This window comes from Pongo abelii, chromosome 12, assembly GCF_028885655.2.
Source record: "Pongo abelii isolate AG06213 chromosome 12, NHGRI_mPonAbe1-v2.0_pri, whole genome shotgun sequence".
Taxonomy (NCBI): domain Eukaryota; kingdom Metazoa; phylum Chordata; class Mammalia; order Primates; family Hominidae; genus Pongo; species Pongo abelii.
The window spans coordinates 61,423,374-61,443,413 of record NC_071997.2 but is presented as its reverse complement, the minus strand read 5'-3'; the positions used below and the strand labels follow the sequence as shown (position 1 = coordinate 61,443,413).

The 20,040-nt window shown below is 44.6% G+C and overlaps 1 protein-coding gene across 1 annotated transcript in view; it reads left to right on the top strand.

The window, feature by feature from the left end:
- VAX2 (ventral anterior homeobox 2) overlaps positions 1-20,040 on the top strand; it is a 32,777-nt gene that overhangs the window by 8,400 nt on the left and 4,337 nt on the right. The window contains exon 2 of the mRNA XM_002811908.5: positions 12,097-12,284. Coding sequence (XP_002811954.2) covers positions 12,097-12,284 — 188 coding nt within the window. The remainder of the gene's footprint in view (positions 1-12,096; positions 12,285-20,040) is intronic.

The following is a 20,040-nucleotide window of genomic DNA, read 5'->3' as shown; positions in this document are numbered from 1 at the left end:
TTCATTTCCTTTGACCAGTTTAATTTGCAAATATACTGTTTCCTTATTGATTTGTAGAAACTCTATGTATTGCTTTCAATATGTGTTGCAACATTTTAGTTTACAATTTATCCTTTGATTTTGTTTAGGATGGTCTTTTGTTTTCAGAAGTATAAAATATCTTTTTATTTTTATTATGTCATTATATTTTATTTTTTAGAGACAACGGCTCACTCTGTCACCCAGGCTGGAGTGCAGTGGCCCAACAATAGCGCACTGTAACCTTGAACTCCTGGCCTCAAGCAGTCCCCCCACCTCAGCCTCTGGAGTAGCTGAGACTACAGGCACTCCCCACAATGCTGGCCTAGCTTTAATTTTTTATTTATTTTCTTTAATTTTTTATTTTTAATTTTTTTTAGCAGAGACAGGGTTTCACCATATTGAGGAGGCCAGTCTCAAACTCTTGGCCTCAAGCAATCCTCCCACCTGGGCCTCTCATAAAATATCTTTTTAATTACAAAAGCAATCCATACTATATTGCTATGACAAGTAAAATTTAAGTTTCTAATTTCCCTTACATGATATATTTCCACTCTTAAGATTTACCTTCCAAACTTTACCTAGTAATTGAAAAATATAAATATGTAAGTTATATATTACAAAAATCGGATTTTTTTGCAATGGCTTTTTTTTAAATTAAACAAATTGCCTTAGCTTGCAAGTAGAGTAAAAGAATATTTGTGGAAATCTTTCTTTCTAGAACTCCCTCATTCTTTTTAACCACTACATAGGATTCCGTTATGAAGATATCATGTAACTTATTTAACTGGCCCTCTATTAATGGATATTTAGGTCGGTTGTATTTTTTCATTATTACAAACAATGCTGTAGTGAACATCTTTGTATCCTAATTTGAACAAATGGTTTGTTTTATTTTTAATTATTCTTATCTTTTTATCCCAGGCAACACCTCATTTATACCATAGAATGAGTGCTCCCTTGAACAAATGGTTTTTTTAAAATCTTATTTATGAGACAATTTGGAACATGTAAAACCAGGTGGGATATTTTATTATATTAAGGAATAATTGTTAATTTTTATTGTGATAATAGTATTGTAGGTGACTTTTTTAAGAGTCCCCCTTTTTTAGAGATACATGTTGAAATACTCATAAGTGAAATGTTATGACTTCTAGAATTTGCTAATAATTACAGCAGAATGGAAGAAATAAGATTATTTCTGAGTTTCTAATAGTTGAAATTGGGGGATAGGTATATCGGAGCTCATTGTACTGCTCTCCCTGATTTTGTAAATGTTTGAAATTTGTTGTAATAAACTGTTTAAAGTAACAAGAATCATTTTACATATACATGGTATGACTATAATTACACGATAAATTCCTAGAAGCAAACTTTTAAAATCCAAGGATATACATTTAAAGTTATTATAGTATTTCCAAATTTTATGCCAAAAATCTTATATTGATTTATACTGTTAGCCATCTTGTATAAAAGTACCATTTCTCTATGTCCTCCCAACTCAGGATATACTTAATTTTTTAGAGTGAAATCTTTTCAAGTGACAGAATAATCTCATTTTATTAGTAGTTTAAATTGCTAGTGAGGTTAAGCATGTTTTTATGTAGTTATTCTTCATTTTAATATTCTCTTCTGTGAATTATTCATATATTTAGTCATTTCTCTATTGGATCACTAATTGTTTTCTCATCTTTGTAAGTGCTACTTACCTAGTAAGGAAATGAGCCCTTTTTCTGTGACATGTATTGCAAACAACTCCCAGGTCACTTTCTAAAAAAAAAAAAAAAACAAAAAACAGCAACAAAAAACTTTCTTTGTGGGATTTTTTTTTTTTTTTTTCTAAACTGAAATTTAAACTCTAACCACATTTAATGGTTGTTTCTTTTTGGGCTTCTAGATTCTAGCTCCTAGTTAGAAAAATCTTCATCCAGCATTTAAAACATTATATATGCCTACACAAACATATTAAAATGTTTATTACCAAAAAAATTTTATTACCTAGTCTTTTCACCAAAAGAAATAATAAAGAAAGACAAAAAATGAGTCGAATCTTTCCTCCCTGATCAGTTTCCACTCCTCAGAGGCAAGAGAAGAGTGAGGTGCTTCTTTTGCCAGACTTGTTCCTATGTGGTTACAAAAACACAGACACACACACAGAAAGAGTTTACTTTTACTGTTTTTTTAATATAAAAATGGGTTTATGCACACTTGCCATTTCACTTAGTAGTGTACAATAAACACCCATCCAGGTTATGTGTCTCATTCTTGTTAATGTCTACATATAGCCAAAGTTATTACTAGACTGTGATTTTATTGACAATTTTCCTATTGATAAACCTTCAGCTTTTTCCCATTTTTTCCCTCTTGCAAACTATGCTACAAACAGTGGGTCTGTATTTATCAACTACGCCAAACTTTCTGTGTGATAGAAAGCTCTATAAAAATTCTGGGACAAAGGAACTGCGCATTTTAAGTTTAGCTAGGCATTATTTCTCTTCAAAAACCATACATTATATCAATTTATGTTCTTTCTGACAGAACTTGAGAGAACCTAATTCTGCTCAGCCTTGCCAGTACAGTTTTCCAAGTCTGATAGATAAAATATGGCATCTCAAAAAAAAAAGGGCTATCTCATTGCTGTTATAACTTTCATTTTTCTGATTCCTCTAGCCCGAGTATTGTTTCATATTTATTAACCACATGTATTTCTTCTTCTCTGAATAATTTGTTCGGTTTCCCACTGGACAGCTTGACTTTACTCACTGGTTTACAGAGGCTGTGTGTATACCAGACATTAGGACTCTGTTAAGAATTCATTATGAATATTTTCTCCCCATCTTCATTTGTGTTTTAACTGTCTCTTACCCTGCAGAAGCGTTTATTTTTAGGTACTCAAATATGTCATTTATTTTCCTTTTTAGAAAGTTATTTTATATTCGTTCTTCAATTTTTAGAGCTTTATTTACATTTAAATTTGTGTTTATTTTTGCACACGGTGTGAGATAAATAGCTTTATTCCAAGTAATGAACTAATTGTTCAAAAGCTATGTCTCTAATAACCCTGTTTTTCCTCCAACTAATTCAAAATACTGTCTTCCTAACATACCAGATCCACATAGACACATGAATTTGCTTCATAACTCTTGTGTAGCATTATACCATTTTAGTTGCTGTAGATTTGTAATATATTTGCTGTATGGTAATGCAAGCATTCACTACTATTGTTTAACTTTTTTTATTGACTATTCTTGCATTTTCAATGTTCCCAATAAACTTGAGAATGAATTTTCCATAAGGAATTTTTATAGCAATCACATTATATTTGTAGGTGGGGGCAGGAAGGGCCTTGCACACTTAAAAGTCAGCATATTATTGGCCAGGCATGGTGGCTCATGCCTGTAATCCCAGCACTTTGGGAGGCCGAGGCGGGCAGATCACTTGAGGTCAGGAGCTTGAAACCAGCCTGGCCAACATGGCGAAACCCCATCTCTACTAAAAATACAAAAATTAGCCAGGTGCGGTGGTGGGCGCCTGTAATCCCAGCTACTCAGGAGGCTGAGGGAGGAGAATCGCTTGAACCCGGGAGGCGGAGGTTGCAGTGAGCCGAGATCACACCGTTGCACTCCAGCCTGGGTGACAGAGCGAGACTCCGTTTCAGAAAAGAAGTCAGCACATGATCAGCTTATTGTGCAAAGAGACTACCTGGTTCTAGGTAGGAAAGGAAGTGAGATAGGGCTTTGGAGGTGGGGGAGCCAGTGTCTACTGGGAGAGGTGCCAGAGGGGCACCGGAGGTCAGAAGCATAAGCTAACTACTATCAGGCCAGGGGTCCCCACCTCTCCCAAGCAAAGACTCTTGGGCAGAATTCACCCTCTCACATACCCCCAGAGCTCACTGCTCTTTGAGGAGACTTGAGGGGTAGCAAAATGCAAGACTCATTCCATTTCACCCTAATAAGTGCCTACCTGCAAGGAAGCCCTGGAATGAAAGCTGTTCCTCTTTCCTGATGCTCCTCCCAAACTCCTCCCAGAAAAGGAGCAATTCAAAAAAAGAGGACTACTTTTGTAAGATAGGCTATATTTTGCTGCAGAGACAACCCCAAATTTTAGAGGCTTAACAAAACACAAATGCATTTATCACTCACATAAGTCCATCACAAGCGGACAGGAGCTCATCTTGATACTCAGAAACCCAGGCTGGTAAAGCTTCTTCACTCCTGCTTCCGAGACCATCACAGTAGAAAGGGTGTGGCAACACACACACACTCTCTGGTTATTGGGTTTTGTTATTTAGGGCAGGGATGGTAATATCCCCTTATCTTATTTTATTGCCTTCCCAGCACTCATCATTGCCTTACATATTTTTAAAATTTATTTTTTTTAGAAATAAATTGCTTGAAGGCCAGGTGCAGTGGCTTATGCCTGTAATCCCAGCACTTTGGGAGGCTGAGGCAGGGGGGATCACTTGAGCCTTTTGAGACCAGTCTGGCCAACATGGTGAAACCCTGCCTCTACTAAAAATACAAAAATTAGTGGGCATGGTGGTGGGTGCCTGTAATCTCAACTACTCAGGAGGTGGAGGCGGGAGAATCGTTCGAACCCAGGAGGCAGAGGTTGCCGTGAGCTGAGATCACGTCACTGCACTCCAGCCTGGGTGACAGAGCGAGACTCCGACTCAAAATAAATAAATAAATAAATAAATAAATAACTTTACATTTATTATCTGTCTCCCTCCCCAGTACAAGGTTTATGGGAACAAGTGCTTTTCTCTTTCGCTCATTTCTGTATCCCCAGGCCCTAGAATAATATTTGACACATAAGGGCTTATTAAATACATGTTGAATGGTTGAATATATTCAGTTGTTTTAATCTACGTAAATGAGATTAAACTACACATGTTATTCTGTAACTTACTTTCATACACTAATGTCTGTTCACATAGCTTATTGCCTCATTCTTTTCAATTATTACATGGTATTTTATAATACGCATGTACCACTATCTGTTCAGCCATTTATCTTGTGGAAAATATTGAGGATGCTTTCAAGTTTTTGGTGTTTTGAGCAGTGCAGCAACACACATCATTGTTGTATATACTTTGGAGCACCTGAGCCTGTGTTTCTCTAGGACAAATACCAACGAAAATAAAATCAGGCCAGGAGCAGTGGCTCATGCCTGTAATCCCAGCATTTTGGGAGGCCGAGGTGGGTGGATCACTTGAGGTCAAGAGTTTGAGACCAGCCTGGACAACATGGTGAAACCCTGTTCCCACTAAAAAATTACAAAAATTAGGGGGCGTGGTGATGGGCACTGTAATCCCAGCTACTTGGGAGGCTGAGGCAGGAGAATCACTTGAACTCGGGAGGCGGAGGTTGCAGTGAGCTGATATCGCACCACTGCCCTCCAGCCTGGGCAACAGAGTGAGAATCTATCTCAAAAAAATAAATAAAATAAACTAATTGGAGCAAAAGTTATGTGCATCTTTAATTTTGATAAATGCAGCCTTAAAAGATGGACTCAATTATGGTTCTATTAATATCGTATAGGAGTGTAGATTTCCCTACAGTGCACGATTGTTATTAATTGTCATCATTGTTTTTAATCACCTGTTAACGTCCTTTCAACCTTATGGGATATAAAGAGCTTTCCATTGTTGCTGGAACTTGTATTATATTGATTACTATAAAGCTATGCTTATCCTTTCATATGTTTATTGGCCATTTAGCTGTCTTTTTCTGTGAACGACCCAGATAAATTACTTGACCATTTATTTTATCAGGCTATTTACTTTAATTTTTTTTTTTTTTTTTTGAGACAGAGTCTCACAGTATCGCCAGGCTGGAGTGCAGTGGTGCGATCTCTGCTCACCGCAACCTCTACTTCCCAGGTTCAAGCGATTCTCATGCCTCAGCCTCCTGAGTAGCTGGGATTAGAGGCGCACGCCACCACGCCCAGCTAAGTTTTGTATTTTTAGTAGAGAAGAGGTTTCACCATGTTGCCCAGGCTGGTCTCCAATGCCTGGCCTCAAGTGATCTGCCCACCTCGGCCTCCCAAAGTGCTGGGGTTACAGGCATGAGTTACCACAAGCAGCCTCTTTGACTCTTAAATGTATTTTTTTTTTCAAATCTGTTTCTTGTACTTTACCTTGATTTTTGTGCTTTTGTCATCCAAGTTTTTAGCTTTAATATAGTCAAATACATCCTTTGTGTTTCCCTTACAGCCTCCAGTTTTTTTGCTGTTTGTTTTTTGTTTTTTTGAGACCGAGTCTTGCTCTGTCTCACAGGCTGGAGTGCAATGGCACAATCTCAGCTCACTGCAACCTCCCCTTCCCTGCCTCAGCCTCCCAAGTAGCTGGGATTACAGATACCTGCCACCACATCCAGTTAATTTTTGTACTTTTTAGTAGAGATGGAGTTTCGCCACGTTGGCCAGGCTGGTCTTGAACTCCTGACCTCAGGTGATCCACCTGCCTCAGCCTCCCAAAGTGCTGGGATTACAGGCATGAGCCACCACGCCTAGCCTACAGCCTCCAGTTTTGTAGCTTGCTTAGAAATTTCATCCCAAGCCTAGCATTCTAAAAACATCCTCCTATATTTTTTTGTAATGCCCTTATAATTTTATCATCTATGATTTGCTCTTTAATCCACTTGAAATGTGTTGTTATTTATGGAGCGAGATAGGAATTTAACTTAATTTTATTCCGAACGTACAATTTATGCTCACCAATCTGCTTAACGTGACTTATTGACGAAATCACTCTTTTCCCATGTCGAATGCCCTTTTATGGTAAACTCTATGACTATAGATACATGTGTCTAATATCCCCTTATCTTGTACTTTCCATGCTATTGTTTCCCCATATGCAGTCATTTCAGTCCCATCTTCATTTGTTATATTCATATTCCATTTATTTTCTTAATATTTTAGCATAATGCATTTTAAGATTAATTTCTACTTTAGCCTCACCCTAAGCTTATAAAATTATAGGTTTAAATTTTTTTCTAGTAAACATTAAAATAAATGCCTAACTTTTGAAATGACATATGCCTATTTATGTACAATTTTAAATCATCTTACAAACCATAAGTGGAATACAGAGACACTATTGTGTTTTTTCTACTAATGGATTTGTCAATTTCTGTGACAACACATCGCTCTAGCTTTGTGGCATGCTTTTGTTGTCAACTTTTTACTTTGAAATAATTATAGACTCACAAGGAGTTATAAAAATAGTACAGAGAGGTCCTGTGTATCCATCACCTAGCTTCTCTGTAGATGGCATTTTACAAACCTATAGTACATTATCAAAACCAGAAAATTGACATTGATACAATATAATTAACTAGACTACAGACCTTCCTCAGACTTCACCTGTTTTCCCTTGCACTGTTTTTTTGGTTTTTCTATATAGTTCTATGACATTTTATTACATTTATAGATCCATGTCACCACCACCACAGCCATGATACAGTACTGTGGTGTCACCACAAAGGAACTTCCTCTTACTACTCATTGATGGCCAGGTCCTTCCTCCATCCCCAAATCCTGGCAACCACTGATCTGGTCTCCACCTCTATAATTTTGTTACTTTTATATTAAATAAATGGAATCATGTAGTGTATAATTTTGGGAACTGTTTTTTCCCCTCAGTATAATTTCCTGTGTACATTGTTGTGTGTATCAATCGTTATTCGTTTTTTTCCTAAGTAGTATCCCAGAGTACAGTTACACCACAGTTTGTTTAACCATTCACCCATTGAAGGACATCTGATTTGTTTCCATTAGGGGGCTATTACAAATAAAGCTGCTATGATCATTTGTTTACAGGTTTTTGTGTGAACATAAGATTTCAGCTGGGCTGAAATGGGATTACAGCTTATGCCTGTAATCCCAACAGTTTGGGAGGCCCAGGCAGGTGGATCACCTGAGGTCAGGAGTTCGAGACCAGCCTGGCCAACATGGTGAAACCCCATCTCTACTAAAAATACAACAATTAGCTGGGTGTGGTGGCAGGCGCCTGTAATCCCAGCTACTCAGGAGGCTGAGGCAGGAAAATCACTTGAAACCAGAAGGCGGAGGTTGCAGTGAGCCGAGATCGTGCCATTGCACTCCAGCCTGGGCAACAAGAGTGAAACTCTGTCTCAAAAAAAAAAAAATCAGCCGCACATGGTGGCAGGTGCCTGTAACCCCAGCTACTCAGGAGGCTGAGACATGAGAATCGTTTGAACCTGGGAGGTGGAGGTTGCAGTGAGCTGAGATTGCACCACTGCACTCCAGCCTGGGGGATAGAGCAAGACTCTATCTCCAAATAAATAAATAAATAAATAAATAAATAAATAAAACAAAAACAAATATTTCATTTCTCTAGAATAAATGGCCATTTATTCTGGGCATTTATTCTGGGTTGTAGGGTAAGTATATTTTTAACTCTTTAAGAAACTGCCTGGCTAGTAGTACCATTTTCCATTCCCACCAGCAATGTAAGAGAGATCCAGCTTCCGCGCATCCTCACCAGCTTTTCCACTCTCAGTATTTTTTCTTTTCGCTGTTCTGATAGTTGTTTCTTATTGCGGCTTTAATTTGCCTTTCCCTGATGGCCAGCAATGTTGAACATTTTTCATGTGCTTATTTGTATGGCATGTTTTAATATTTGGTGGCAAGTCTGAGGTTGCCTTTCTCATCTGGTTCATGCCTCCCTGACCCTGAGGGAGACAGTTGCACTTGGCTGCTCCCTGAGGTGGCAATCCCCCTTTTAGGTCTTGTATAAAGAGGGAGGGATGGTTTGATCTCATGTTTAGGGACTCAGGATCAGATGCTACAGGGTGGGCTTGAGGAGGCTTATTAAGGGGAGGGTAAGACAGCAGCTGTAACAGCACCCTTCCTCCTATTCATACCCCACAAAACATGTTTGATAAAATCAGTGCCTTTGAGATGGATTCACTTGGGAGTGTTGCGACAAAGTTCTGAGTCTCCTCTCACAATTGGAAATTATGGAACCTGAGCAAAGGAGACTGATCCAGTCACAGTGGGGTCACACATATTACTCTATCTTTTTGGAATGTGAACAGAATTGGAGCTGGGGAGCTTGAGTTGTCCTAAGAGGCCTGTAGTTTCTAGAACACATCCTTTTGATAGGCTCTGCCCAGCAGCTTGGCAGGACCTGGCCTGGGATGGGGAGGGAGGCCACCTCTGAGCAGTGACACATCCTCCACCCTGGCTCACCTTTTCCCTGAGGCTGACTATGAACAGGACGGTGCTTGAGAACCTGTGAGATCTGAGCCAGGGCTCTTGAGCCAGGAGCCAGAGCGTACCCTGGAAGGGGAGTGTCAATTTGCACTGGCAGGACCCAGAAAGAGTCAGTCTCCTGGGGTGGGACACTTGGAGGGAGGGGCTCAGGGTAACCCTCTAGAGCAGGGATTCTCAAGGTAGGTCCCACAGTCCCTGTGGATCACAAGGAGCCCCCTGCCAGACAGCACATCCCAAATACAGCTCTTTCCATTATGTTCTCCAGGGGAGCGATGAACCCATCCAGAAGATTCCATTTTTACTCATGACCAGGTCCTCTTCATTTCAACCTATTAATTGAATTATTAAGAATTATCAACTGAGGGCCGGGCGCGGTGGCTCACGCCTGTAATCCCAGCACTTTGGATGGCCAAGGTGGGCAGATCACGAGGTCAGGTGATGGAGACTATCCTGGCTAACATGGTGAAACTCCATCTTTACTAAAAATACAAAAAATTAGCCAGGCGTGGTGGTGGGCGCCTGTAGTCCCAGCTACTTGGGAGGCTGAGGCAGGAGAATGGTGTTAACCCAGGAGGCAGAGCTTGCAGTGAGCCGAAATTGCGCCACTGCACTCCAGCCTGGGCAACAAAGCAAGACTCGTCTCAAAAAAAAAAGAATTACCAACTGAGGGTAGACATAAAGTAAAATGATGGAGCTGGGCGCAGTGGTTCATGCCTGTAATCCCAGCACTTTGGGAGGTCAAGGTGGGCAGATCATGAAGTCAGGAGTTCAAGGCCAGCCTGGCCAACATAGCGAAACCCTGTCTCTACTAAAAATACAAAAATTAGCCAGGCATGGTGGCGCACGCCTGTAGTCCCAGTTACTTGGGAGGCTGAGGCAGGAGAATCACTTGAACCTGGGAGGCGGAGGTTGTGGTGAGCTGAGATGGTGCCACTGTACTTCAGCCTAAGCAACAGAGTGTGTCTCCACAAAAAAAAAAAAAAAAAAGATGGTGTTTCAAGAGTTTCTTGGACACTGCCAGTAGGACCTTGAGTAAATTACTTAAATTTTGTTACTCCATTTCCTCGTCTGTAAAATGGGGATCATAATAGTTCCAAATTCATGGAGACATTGAGAAGGTTAAAGTGCTTAAAACAGCGGGGTGTGGTGGATCACACCTATAATCCCAGCACTTTGGGAGGCTGAGACAAGAGAATCACTTGAGCCCAGGAGTTCAAAACCAGCCTGAGTGAGACACCATCTCATTTTTTAAAAACAAAGAAAAAAATAATTAAAAAATAAAATAAGGCCAGGCACAATGGCTCACACCTGTAATCCCAGCACTTTGGGAGGCTGAGGCGGGCAGATCACTTGAACCCAGAAGTTACAGACTAGCCTGGGCAACACGGTGAAATCCCCTATGCTCCCTGTCTCTACAAAAAATACAAAAATTAGCTGGGCGTGGTGGTGCGCTCCTGTAGTCCCAGCGACTCGGGAGGCTGAAGTCGGAGGATTGATTGAACCCGAGAGGTCGAGACTGCAGTAAGCTGAGACGCGCCACTGCATTACAGCCTGGGCGTGAGAGTGAGACCCTGTCTCAAAAAATAAATAAACAAAACAAAATTAAATTTAATTAAGTGCTTAGAACAGTGACTGGCCCAGAGTAAGTACTGCAGACGTTTGTCAGCCTTTGTTACGGCTGGAATGTCAACAGCCGCTGCCCATTCTGGCCGCGTTGCAAACTGCGACTGCGTGCGCCCCCTGGAGGGTATTGGAATTCCTGCACCTGTGGAGGGTTGCTTTCTTCCTTGGGCTTCCTCAGGGCGGCCTTGAGTTGGTAAGCTTCCCACTGCCAATGTTAAGTAATGGAAATTCCTGTTAGTTTAGCTTCGTTATCATGGACATCATTTGTAGGGAGTGATTTTGTAAATCCTACAGGATGTGATGCTGCATATTTCCACAATCTAATTTGTAATATAAAATGTTCTAATAACTAGATTTCAAGCCATCAGTATGTGTGGGTCAAACATGGATCATCTCTACCCCTGTAGTTAAATGTTACTAAGTTCTTTATCAGGACTGTGTGGGGAACATGGGCTCCAAATCACTCTTCGGTGGGCTCCAAAATCTTGGAGGCCCTATGTGTGGAGGGCATTGGTCAGAGCCCAGGAGTGGCCCTGCTGTTCAGGGCTAGGCACATGGGGAGTGGCAGCAGCCCCCCTCTGGAAGGCATCCAGCAGCCTGATATGGTAGCAGTTGTCCTTGGGCTCCTCGTAGGGACCTCAGCTCCCCAGACTGTCCTCTACCGCTCATCAGCTAGCCTCCTCCTCATTGACCCCAGGTCCCAGGTCTGTGGTTGCATGACACTCCTTCATGCATGCATGCACGCGTGCGCGCGCACACACACACACACACACATACACACACACACAGCTTAGGACCTGGCTCTGACCTCTCCAGTAAGCCTCACCTGATTGATCACATTCAATTCTAACCCATCATCCCCTATGTACTTGAGGACCCAGCATATTTTTCCCATCTGTTCCTTACTCTGCAAAGGCCCAGAATCCTGGCTGGGACAGAGTGAGTCCTTTCTTGCCAGACCACAGTGGTAGACCTGGCAGTTGTAATGAGGCCTATTCACATACATTTAGCCACCCATTAGATACAATATCCTGCATTGGGTGGTTAAAGAATCTGGGCCCAGAGAGGGTGAGCAACTTGTCACAGGTCATGCAACCAGATCCAGGCCGGAGGAGCTCTGCGATAGATCACATCACCTTTTATTAAGATGCTTTCTGGTGATCTAACTCCCTAGCTAATGAACTAACCTGGCTCCTTTCATGGCCTCTGCAGATGCCAAAGGGACAATTCGGGAAATTGTCCTGCCTAAGGGCCTGGACCTGGACCGGCCCAAGCGGACACGTACATCCTTCACTGCTGAGCAGCTATACCGCCTGGAGATGGAGTTCCAGCGCTGCCAGTATGTGGTGGGCCGCGAGCGCACTGAGCTGGCCCGCCAGCTGAACCTCTCCGAGACCCAGGTAAGAGACCACGGCCAGGCCACTCCACTCTTGTCCTGGCAGCCTGGGAACTCCTGGGGATATGAGGCCTTGTGAGCTGCCACAGGGAGACCCAACTTTGGAGGAGTTCAGACAAGCATGAGGGAAAGACTTTAAGCTATAGGTAAACCAGAGTGAAAGAGCAAATAAATATAGCGCCGACCACAGACAGTCAGGAAATGCCAGTGGGGGCCTTCTGGATACATCAGGCACTTTTGGATGGAATACGGAAAAAGTTCAGAGAAACTGGGGGAGAGCAGCCCTCGGGGCACAGGGAGTGGCTTGGGGGGGTGTTGGCATGTAAGAGGAGCGACAAGAAGGGATGGTGAGGGCTTGGCTGGTTGGAAACAAAGATTCTGGGAAAGATGAAACATTATAAAATTGGGCTGGGGACCTCTCGCTTCTCCATTTCTGGCCCTTTCCCACCCTCCATCACCTTCCCTTCATCTCAGGGTGGCTCAGTCTCTTGTTGGAAGGGAGGGGTCTGCACACCCCCTTCACCTGGGTAGGACTGGCATTTTAACAGTAGTATGCTTAACTCAAAAGAAAAAAACTTTTGTAAATTAAGCACCTACCCTGTATGAATGGAGACCCTTCAAGCTGGTACTAGAGCTACAAAATACTACCGCTACTACTAATAATAATACTTAGTACTTACACGTGTCAGGCACTAAGTGCTTTGCCTGTGTTAAGTAACTAATCCCTCCCAAGAAGCAGATGATGTCATTCCCATGTTACAGGTGAGAGGAAGTTATGCCCAAGGTCAGACAACTAATTAGTTCCAGAGCTGGGCTTTGGACAAGCAGTCTGTCATCTTTATGCTGCCTATAAACTGGGCAACCTTCCTTGAGATTGTCAAAGAATAACTCAGAGACCCTTCTTTCAGCCAGAGCTCTAGTAGTTTGCTCTCATATATGAGGGAGATCAATCAATACATGCATTGTAAACAACGGCCAAAACAGGATTGATAAAGTGGAGAGGAAGGGAGGAGGGGAGTGAGGAAGCGCTGGTCTGGAGCAGTGTGCTGGTTTCCTTCCTGGGAGCGAGGCGGGAGGCTGTGCTGGAGTGAGGGCTTCCCGTCTGTGCTGTGTGGCTGCTATCCTCCCCTGTGTCCCTGCCTCAGTGAGGTCAGCTCTCCCTGTTTCCCTCAGCATAATTCCTCCAGCCCCTCAAATCCCACCAACAGAGTGCTGTGCAGCCCACCCCTGGGGAGGGGGTAGTCAGATGCGCCTGGAAGTCCTGGTCCCCTGAGAGGTGAGCAGGTTCCTCCTGGGGTACACTGAGAGTAGGGCAGAGGAAGAGGCAAGAAGGGGTGAGAGGCAGGGGAGGGGCAGGCGGGGAGGAGGGGAAGGCCGGGGAAGGACAGCAGCTGCTGTCCTGCAGGGCCGGGTCATCTCCACCTGCACTTGTTTTTCCCCAGCTGCCACTGCAGAGCTCCCAAACAACCCTGCGGGGCCTCCCTCCAGCTGGACTCAACAGGGGGCTGGGAAGCCAGGCCTGTGCTCAGACAGGAGGCTGCAGTGGCAGGGCCAGGCCAGAACTCCTGGGGCAGTCACCGAGGCCCGTATTCCCTACACTGAGCTGCCCTTGGAGGTCAAGCCCAAGCCCCCCCTCTTCCAGGAAGCCTTCTGCAGGCATCTTACCCTCTTCCCAAGAGACCTTTTCACATGGCTTGACCTGGAGAGAGAGAGAGTGTGTGTGTGTGTGTGTGTATGCACGTGTGTGCATGTGTACATGTGCATGGTGTTGGATGTCCACCAGTATTTGCTTCCCTAGGACAAGAATGTATTTATAGGCCATGGCTCCTCATTGTGCTCCACAAGGAGCCCAGAACACAGCTGGACACATAGTAGGCCCTCAGGAAGTCCTCCACACTGTTCTCACTCATGACCCTCCTTTCTCTGTCCCCAGTCCTAGGGTTGACAGATAGTAAAAGTAATGGACAGCTAATGCTTATTGAGCGCTTCCCATGCACCAGGTCCTGTTCCAAGGGCGTGACATAGTCTAACTAGTTTAGTCCTCACCACAACCTTATGGGATATGTGTGAGATTTTTCTTCCAACACCAAGTGTATGGTATGTTCCAATCACCAGCAGGCAGTGCTCCAATTCTCCAGCATCACTGAGTATATTCAACAGTTCAATACTGACACTAATTCCCAGAGCTAGCACGGACCGTACAAGTTAAGGGCTCAGTCCCACAAGACAGTGCCACAGCAGACGCAAGTTCCAGGAGCCACCTGTGCTTCTAAATGGACTGGCCTAAAACTGGGGGCTCCCACATCACCCTCTGCAGGTTTGACAATTCACTAGAATGATGCACAGAACTCAGGAAACACCTCCCCTACACTTGCTGGTTTATTATAAATGACATAAGTGAGGAACAGCCAGATGGAAGAGACACAAAGGGCAAGGTAAGAGGGAGGTGCGTGGAGCTCCCATGCCCTTTCCAGTGTCCCCATTCCCAGCGCTTCCACGTGTTCGCCAACCAGAAGTTCTCCTGGTCTCCTTGTTCAAGACTAAATCCAGGCCGGCCTGGCACAGTGGCTCACGCCTGTAATCCCAGCACTTTGGGAGGCCAAGGAGGGAGGATCACTCAGGAGCCCAGGAGTTCAAGACCAGCCTGGGCAGCACAGGGAGGCCTTATCTCTAAAAAAAAGTTTTTTAAAACATTTTTTACAGTTTACACTGTAAACTGCAGGGTGTGGTGGCACACACCTGTAGTCCCAGCTACTTGGGAGGCTGAGGTGGGAGGATTGTTTGAGCCCAGGAGGTCAAGGCTACAGTGAGCCATGTTAGCTTCACTGCACTCCAGCCTGGATGACAGAGCAAGACCCTATCTCAAAAACAAACAAAAAAAGACTATAATCCAATCTCCATTCCCCTCCCTTCCCTAGAAGGAAAGAATGGGGGTGGCTGAAAGTTTCCACCCTCTAATCACAGGTATGGTCTTTCTAGAACCAGCCCCAGTCCTGAAACTACCTAGAGATCCACCCTGAATCACCTCATTAGCATACAACAGTAAGTCTTATTTATTTATTTATTTATGTTTACTGTAGAGATGGGGTCTTGCTTTGTTTCCTAGGCTGGCCTGGAACTCCTGGTCTCAAATAATCCTCCCTCCTCAGCCTTCCAAAGTGCTGGGATTATAGGTGTGAGCCACCATGCCCAGCCAATAAAAGTATATTGTTTCTGCTTTAAAAGAAGGAAACTGAGGCATAGAAAAGTTAAATAGATAACTTGCTCAAGACTTGCAGCAGGTGCATTCATGGGTAATAGTACCCATGAAGATGGCTTTATGGGTACTATTATCCCCATTTAAGCAAACTGAGCCTCAGAGGGGTTAACTAACTTGTAGCTAGAATTCTGTGGCATTCTCAGTATGTTCACCCATACTTTTGTTCAAAAATATTGTTGAATACCTACTATATAGCAGGTACTCTTCTAGGCACTGGGGCTTTGGCTTAGAACAAAATAGACCAGGCACCTGCCCTCGTGCAGCTAAGATCCACAGAGACAAAGACAAACCGCATTTCCAAGAGTGATGAGTGTTGTGAGGGAGCTCAAATGGGGTCATAGGAGAGAGACTAGAAGGAAGTGTTTTACTGGGGTGTTCAGGGAAGGCCTCTTTGAGAAGATGACATTGAGCTTAGGCCTGAGTGATAAGGGAGAAACAGCCAGATGAGGAGCCAGAAGGAGACGTCAAGGCAGAGGGTAACTATGAAGACCTGAGGGGCAGGAACTAGCATAGAATGTTCTAGAAGTATCAGAAGGCCAGAGTGGCTGGAGCTACAGGGTAATTGGGTAAGTAGGTAGGGGAAGATCATGCGATGCTTAGAGACTATGGTAATAAATTGAAGAGAAAGTGACAGGAGATGATTGGCATTTTACAGAGGTTCTCTGGCTGCCACTTGGGGAAGGGACCACAGGGGAAAGGAGTGGACAGGTGTGGACAGGTAGGAACTATTGACATGGGTCCTGAACAGAGCAGTGGTGGAGGAGAGAAGCGTACTGATGTGAGAGGCACTCTAATTTAGTGATGGAACCTGTTAGGACTTGCTCATGGATTACACGCACAGGGCGAGGGAAAAGGAAGTGGTTTGGGTAGAACAACTGGGAGAATGGTGACACTATATAATGAGTTGAGAAAGTAGGGGAGAAGCAAGATGGTGGGAGCATAATCAAGAATTTTGTTTTGGATCAGTTAAGTTTGAGATCCCAGCGGAGATGTCAGGAAAGCATGTCAGATTTTGGGTGGAGGGCTGGTTTTTCTCTGGTTTAAGTTATCTGAGAGTCTCTGTCAGAGCTCTTTTGGGGGAAAAGATAAGAAATTCCTTCAGGTGCCCTCAGATAATGGATGGACTCCCCAGGGATAAAAAACAGAAGCCATAGCCTTGTTGAAATTCAATAACAGGAACCATGGTGTAGCCAGGAATTGGAAGAGACTGGAAGCCAAATGTTCTTTTGGGCCCCAGGGATTCAGCACCAGCTACTCACAGACCTTCCTCCCAGTGCTCTGCTGAGTATGTGCTCCAACTGCCCTCCAAAATATCTGCTTCTCTCTCTGTTTCTTCCTCTCCTCTCCTCTCTTTTTATCTCTTCTCTTCTCTTCTCTCTTTTTTCTCTTCTCTTCCTTCTGCCAAATAGCATCTCTACCTTCTTCCCTGGATACTCAGAGGACCCAGGCATGTTCCCAATTCAGGCAGAGAAAGCACAGAGCTTGCTCAGGGCCCATTTCCATGGCTAGTCTCTTCTTTAATCTAGCATGACCAATTCAGTTGAGTTGTCTGCAGATTTTAATCTGAAACCCACTTACAGGATTGGGCAAGCAGAATGGTGAAGCCCTTTCCTTGGCTCTCCACCACCCACAGGGCTCTACAGGACAAAGGGTCCACCAGAGTAGGAACAGTGAACAAGACACAGTGCAGCTGACCTCTGTCCCAGCCTTGCCCAGACTCCATGGCTGTGCAACGGAGGCTAAGCATGGCTGCCCTGGAGAGCAGGGGCAGCCTCAGAGGAATCTCTCTCTCAAGACCATCAACAGAACCCTCTGCCCACCTTTATCAGCCCAAGGGTAGCATGCACTCAAAGTTCTTCTCATGTCAGAGAACATGGACAGCCCCACTTAGTCCAGTTCTCCTTGGTTTTAGAAACCTTCTGATACACCTTGTCACCATTCATACACTTTGTTTGAAAAAGAAAGTTTGGTGTTTGATTAAAACAGCATTTCTCAAGGTATGCTCTGGAGACCAGCTGTACGTACAGCTCCCCTGGGGTAAAATACAGATGCCTGTGCCACCCTCAGCCTAGAGGTTCCCAGTCAGATTTCTAGGGAAGACCCCACAACCTATATATTTTTCGTTCCAGGTGATTTAATGCACAGTGATGTCTGAGAATCACTGGCTTATGGAAAAGTGAGCAAATCTGACCAGATGATGTGATCACCATGTTGCTTAAAAGACTTCATCAACTGCCAGGCACTTTACTAAGTCCGTGATTATTAGCCCACCAAGTCATCACAACAACACTATGAGGAAGAGTTATGAACCCCATTTTACTGATGGGGAAACTGAGGCTCCAAGAAGTTAAGTAACTTGACCTAAGTCATCTAGCTAGTTAAGGGAACCAGAATTGAATCAGTGGCTGTCTGACCGCTGATTCTCCATGATAGTTTGCTACTATATATTGTCTCCACTATATTGTTTGCTACTTCAACCAAAACATTTACCGTGTTGTAACACTTACTGCTTGCCCATGACCCACCCTGCTGGTGTCTGACAGCCAAGAGGGTCAAAATGGAGTTTTATTTATTTTTGTTTTTTCAGCACCTGGCAATGCCTGGCTTGCATCAAATGCTTGATATTTCTGTGTTGCCTGAATGAATGACCAGAGTACCAGGGTCCAAGTAGGACATAAGAGGATGTGGCTGCAGAGGAAAGGAAGGTGAGAAGCTGGCTCAGGACTCCCCTCCTGCAGCTGGACTGGAGGACGTTCTCAGGGCCAGGAGCCCAGGAGCTAGGTGGAGAACAAACTGCCAAGTCCCAGTACCCCCCCAGGATTCCCACCTAGCTTGGATAAGAGCTGTTCCAGCCCTTCAGCATTGTCCTCAGCCTCATGCTTGATGCCTCTGCCTCAGATGGCTTCTTCCAGAACAGCACAATAGATGGTACCTTCCTAGTGCAGATTACAAAAACCAGGCCATCCTAGATACACAGATACCACTCACCTCAGATTAAGTATGGGCCCATGGTCACAGAAAACAGTATTTAAAAGATGAGTGCCATTTCCAGATCAACAATGAATCTTGGAATTTGATATTGACCCTGAGCTGGTGGATAATCTCCTGAAAAATTCCTCTGTAGTCCTGGCAGCCAAGTGGAAACCGTGCCCATCCCCTGGTGCACAGCCATGGGTCACAGTGTGGCCCAGCAAGAGATTGCGGAGGGGGGCGGGGCAGCCACCAAGCACTCACTGAGTCCCAGAGAGTCAAGATGGCAGCCTCCAGGAGGCCACACGGGACCCTGAGAAGACAGAGGAGGGAAACAGCCCAGAAGGTGCACTGGGCAGGTGAGGGGAGAGGCACAGCTCAGGAGGTGTGCTGGCCCCGCCACCCTGTGAAGTCAGCTAGGAATGGTTTCCCAGAAGCAGATAAGGACCAGTCACTTTGGATTTAACCTTGAGAAGAGGATGAACCTGAGGTGGAAATGAAGGTTTCCTGGGGAAGGAGGACACATTCAGAGGGCTCTGAGCCTGTCTGTTCTTCAGAGAGACAGAGAGACAACATTTGCAGGGCCCTGTGAACCTACCCACTAGGGCCTGAAGGGCCTGATGGGCTTGATGGGCCTGATGGGCTTGATGGTGGGAAGTAGAGAGTTGACCCTTCTTACTCTCACCCTTGAAGTTTGCAATGCTGGGAAGCACATTAGAATCACCCACAGAGCTTTAGAAGAATACCCAGGCCTCAGCCGCATTCCCTAGAGATTCTGGTTTAATATGGGTGAGGCATGAGGCCTGGGCATCATCCCAGAAAATTCCAATGTGTGGCCAAGGTTGAGAATTCCTGACCTAGTCCGTATGTGGCCAAGAAACAAGCACCCCTGGTCCCAGCCCCTGCTCCATCTGCCTCTGACTTCTCCTCTCCTAGGGTCCAGGCTCACCTTCTCAGGAGACGCCCAAACCCAGCACCAGCCCACACCCGCCTCTCCTTGCTACACCCAGAGTTGCAGGAAGATGGGATATGTGGGAGAGCACCTTGTAAACGCCTGGTCATTCCTCATCTGTCACACCCCATTGCTGCCACTCCCTGAGTGCGAATTGCCATCTGTTTTTTGGGAATGAGTTAGTGCCACTCCCCTACTAGACCTTCAGCTTCCCAAGGACTGGAATCATGACATCTGTGTCTCCTCTCCCTCTAGTTCAGAAACAGAGCTAGAAACAGAGAAAGCGAGCGATAAATAACTACTCACATTTCCTGTGGGACGGCGCGATGCTAAGCTCTCTAAATGGGTTTTCTTCTTTCATCTCTGCAATAGCCAAGTATTATTGTCCCCATTTTAAAGATAAGACACTGAGGCTCAGGGGTTCCTGGAGGTGGTACGTGGCCTCAGGTCCTAGGATGGAGAGGTGCTGGCTTGGCTAAGAGGTCAGGAAGCTTCCCAGCAGGGAGAGGGAATGCAGCAGTGTGCAGCGCTATGGTCCTTGAGGATCTGGTGGGACTGCTTCCCTCAGCAGTCAGATTC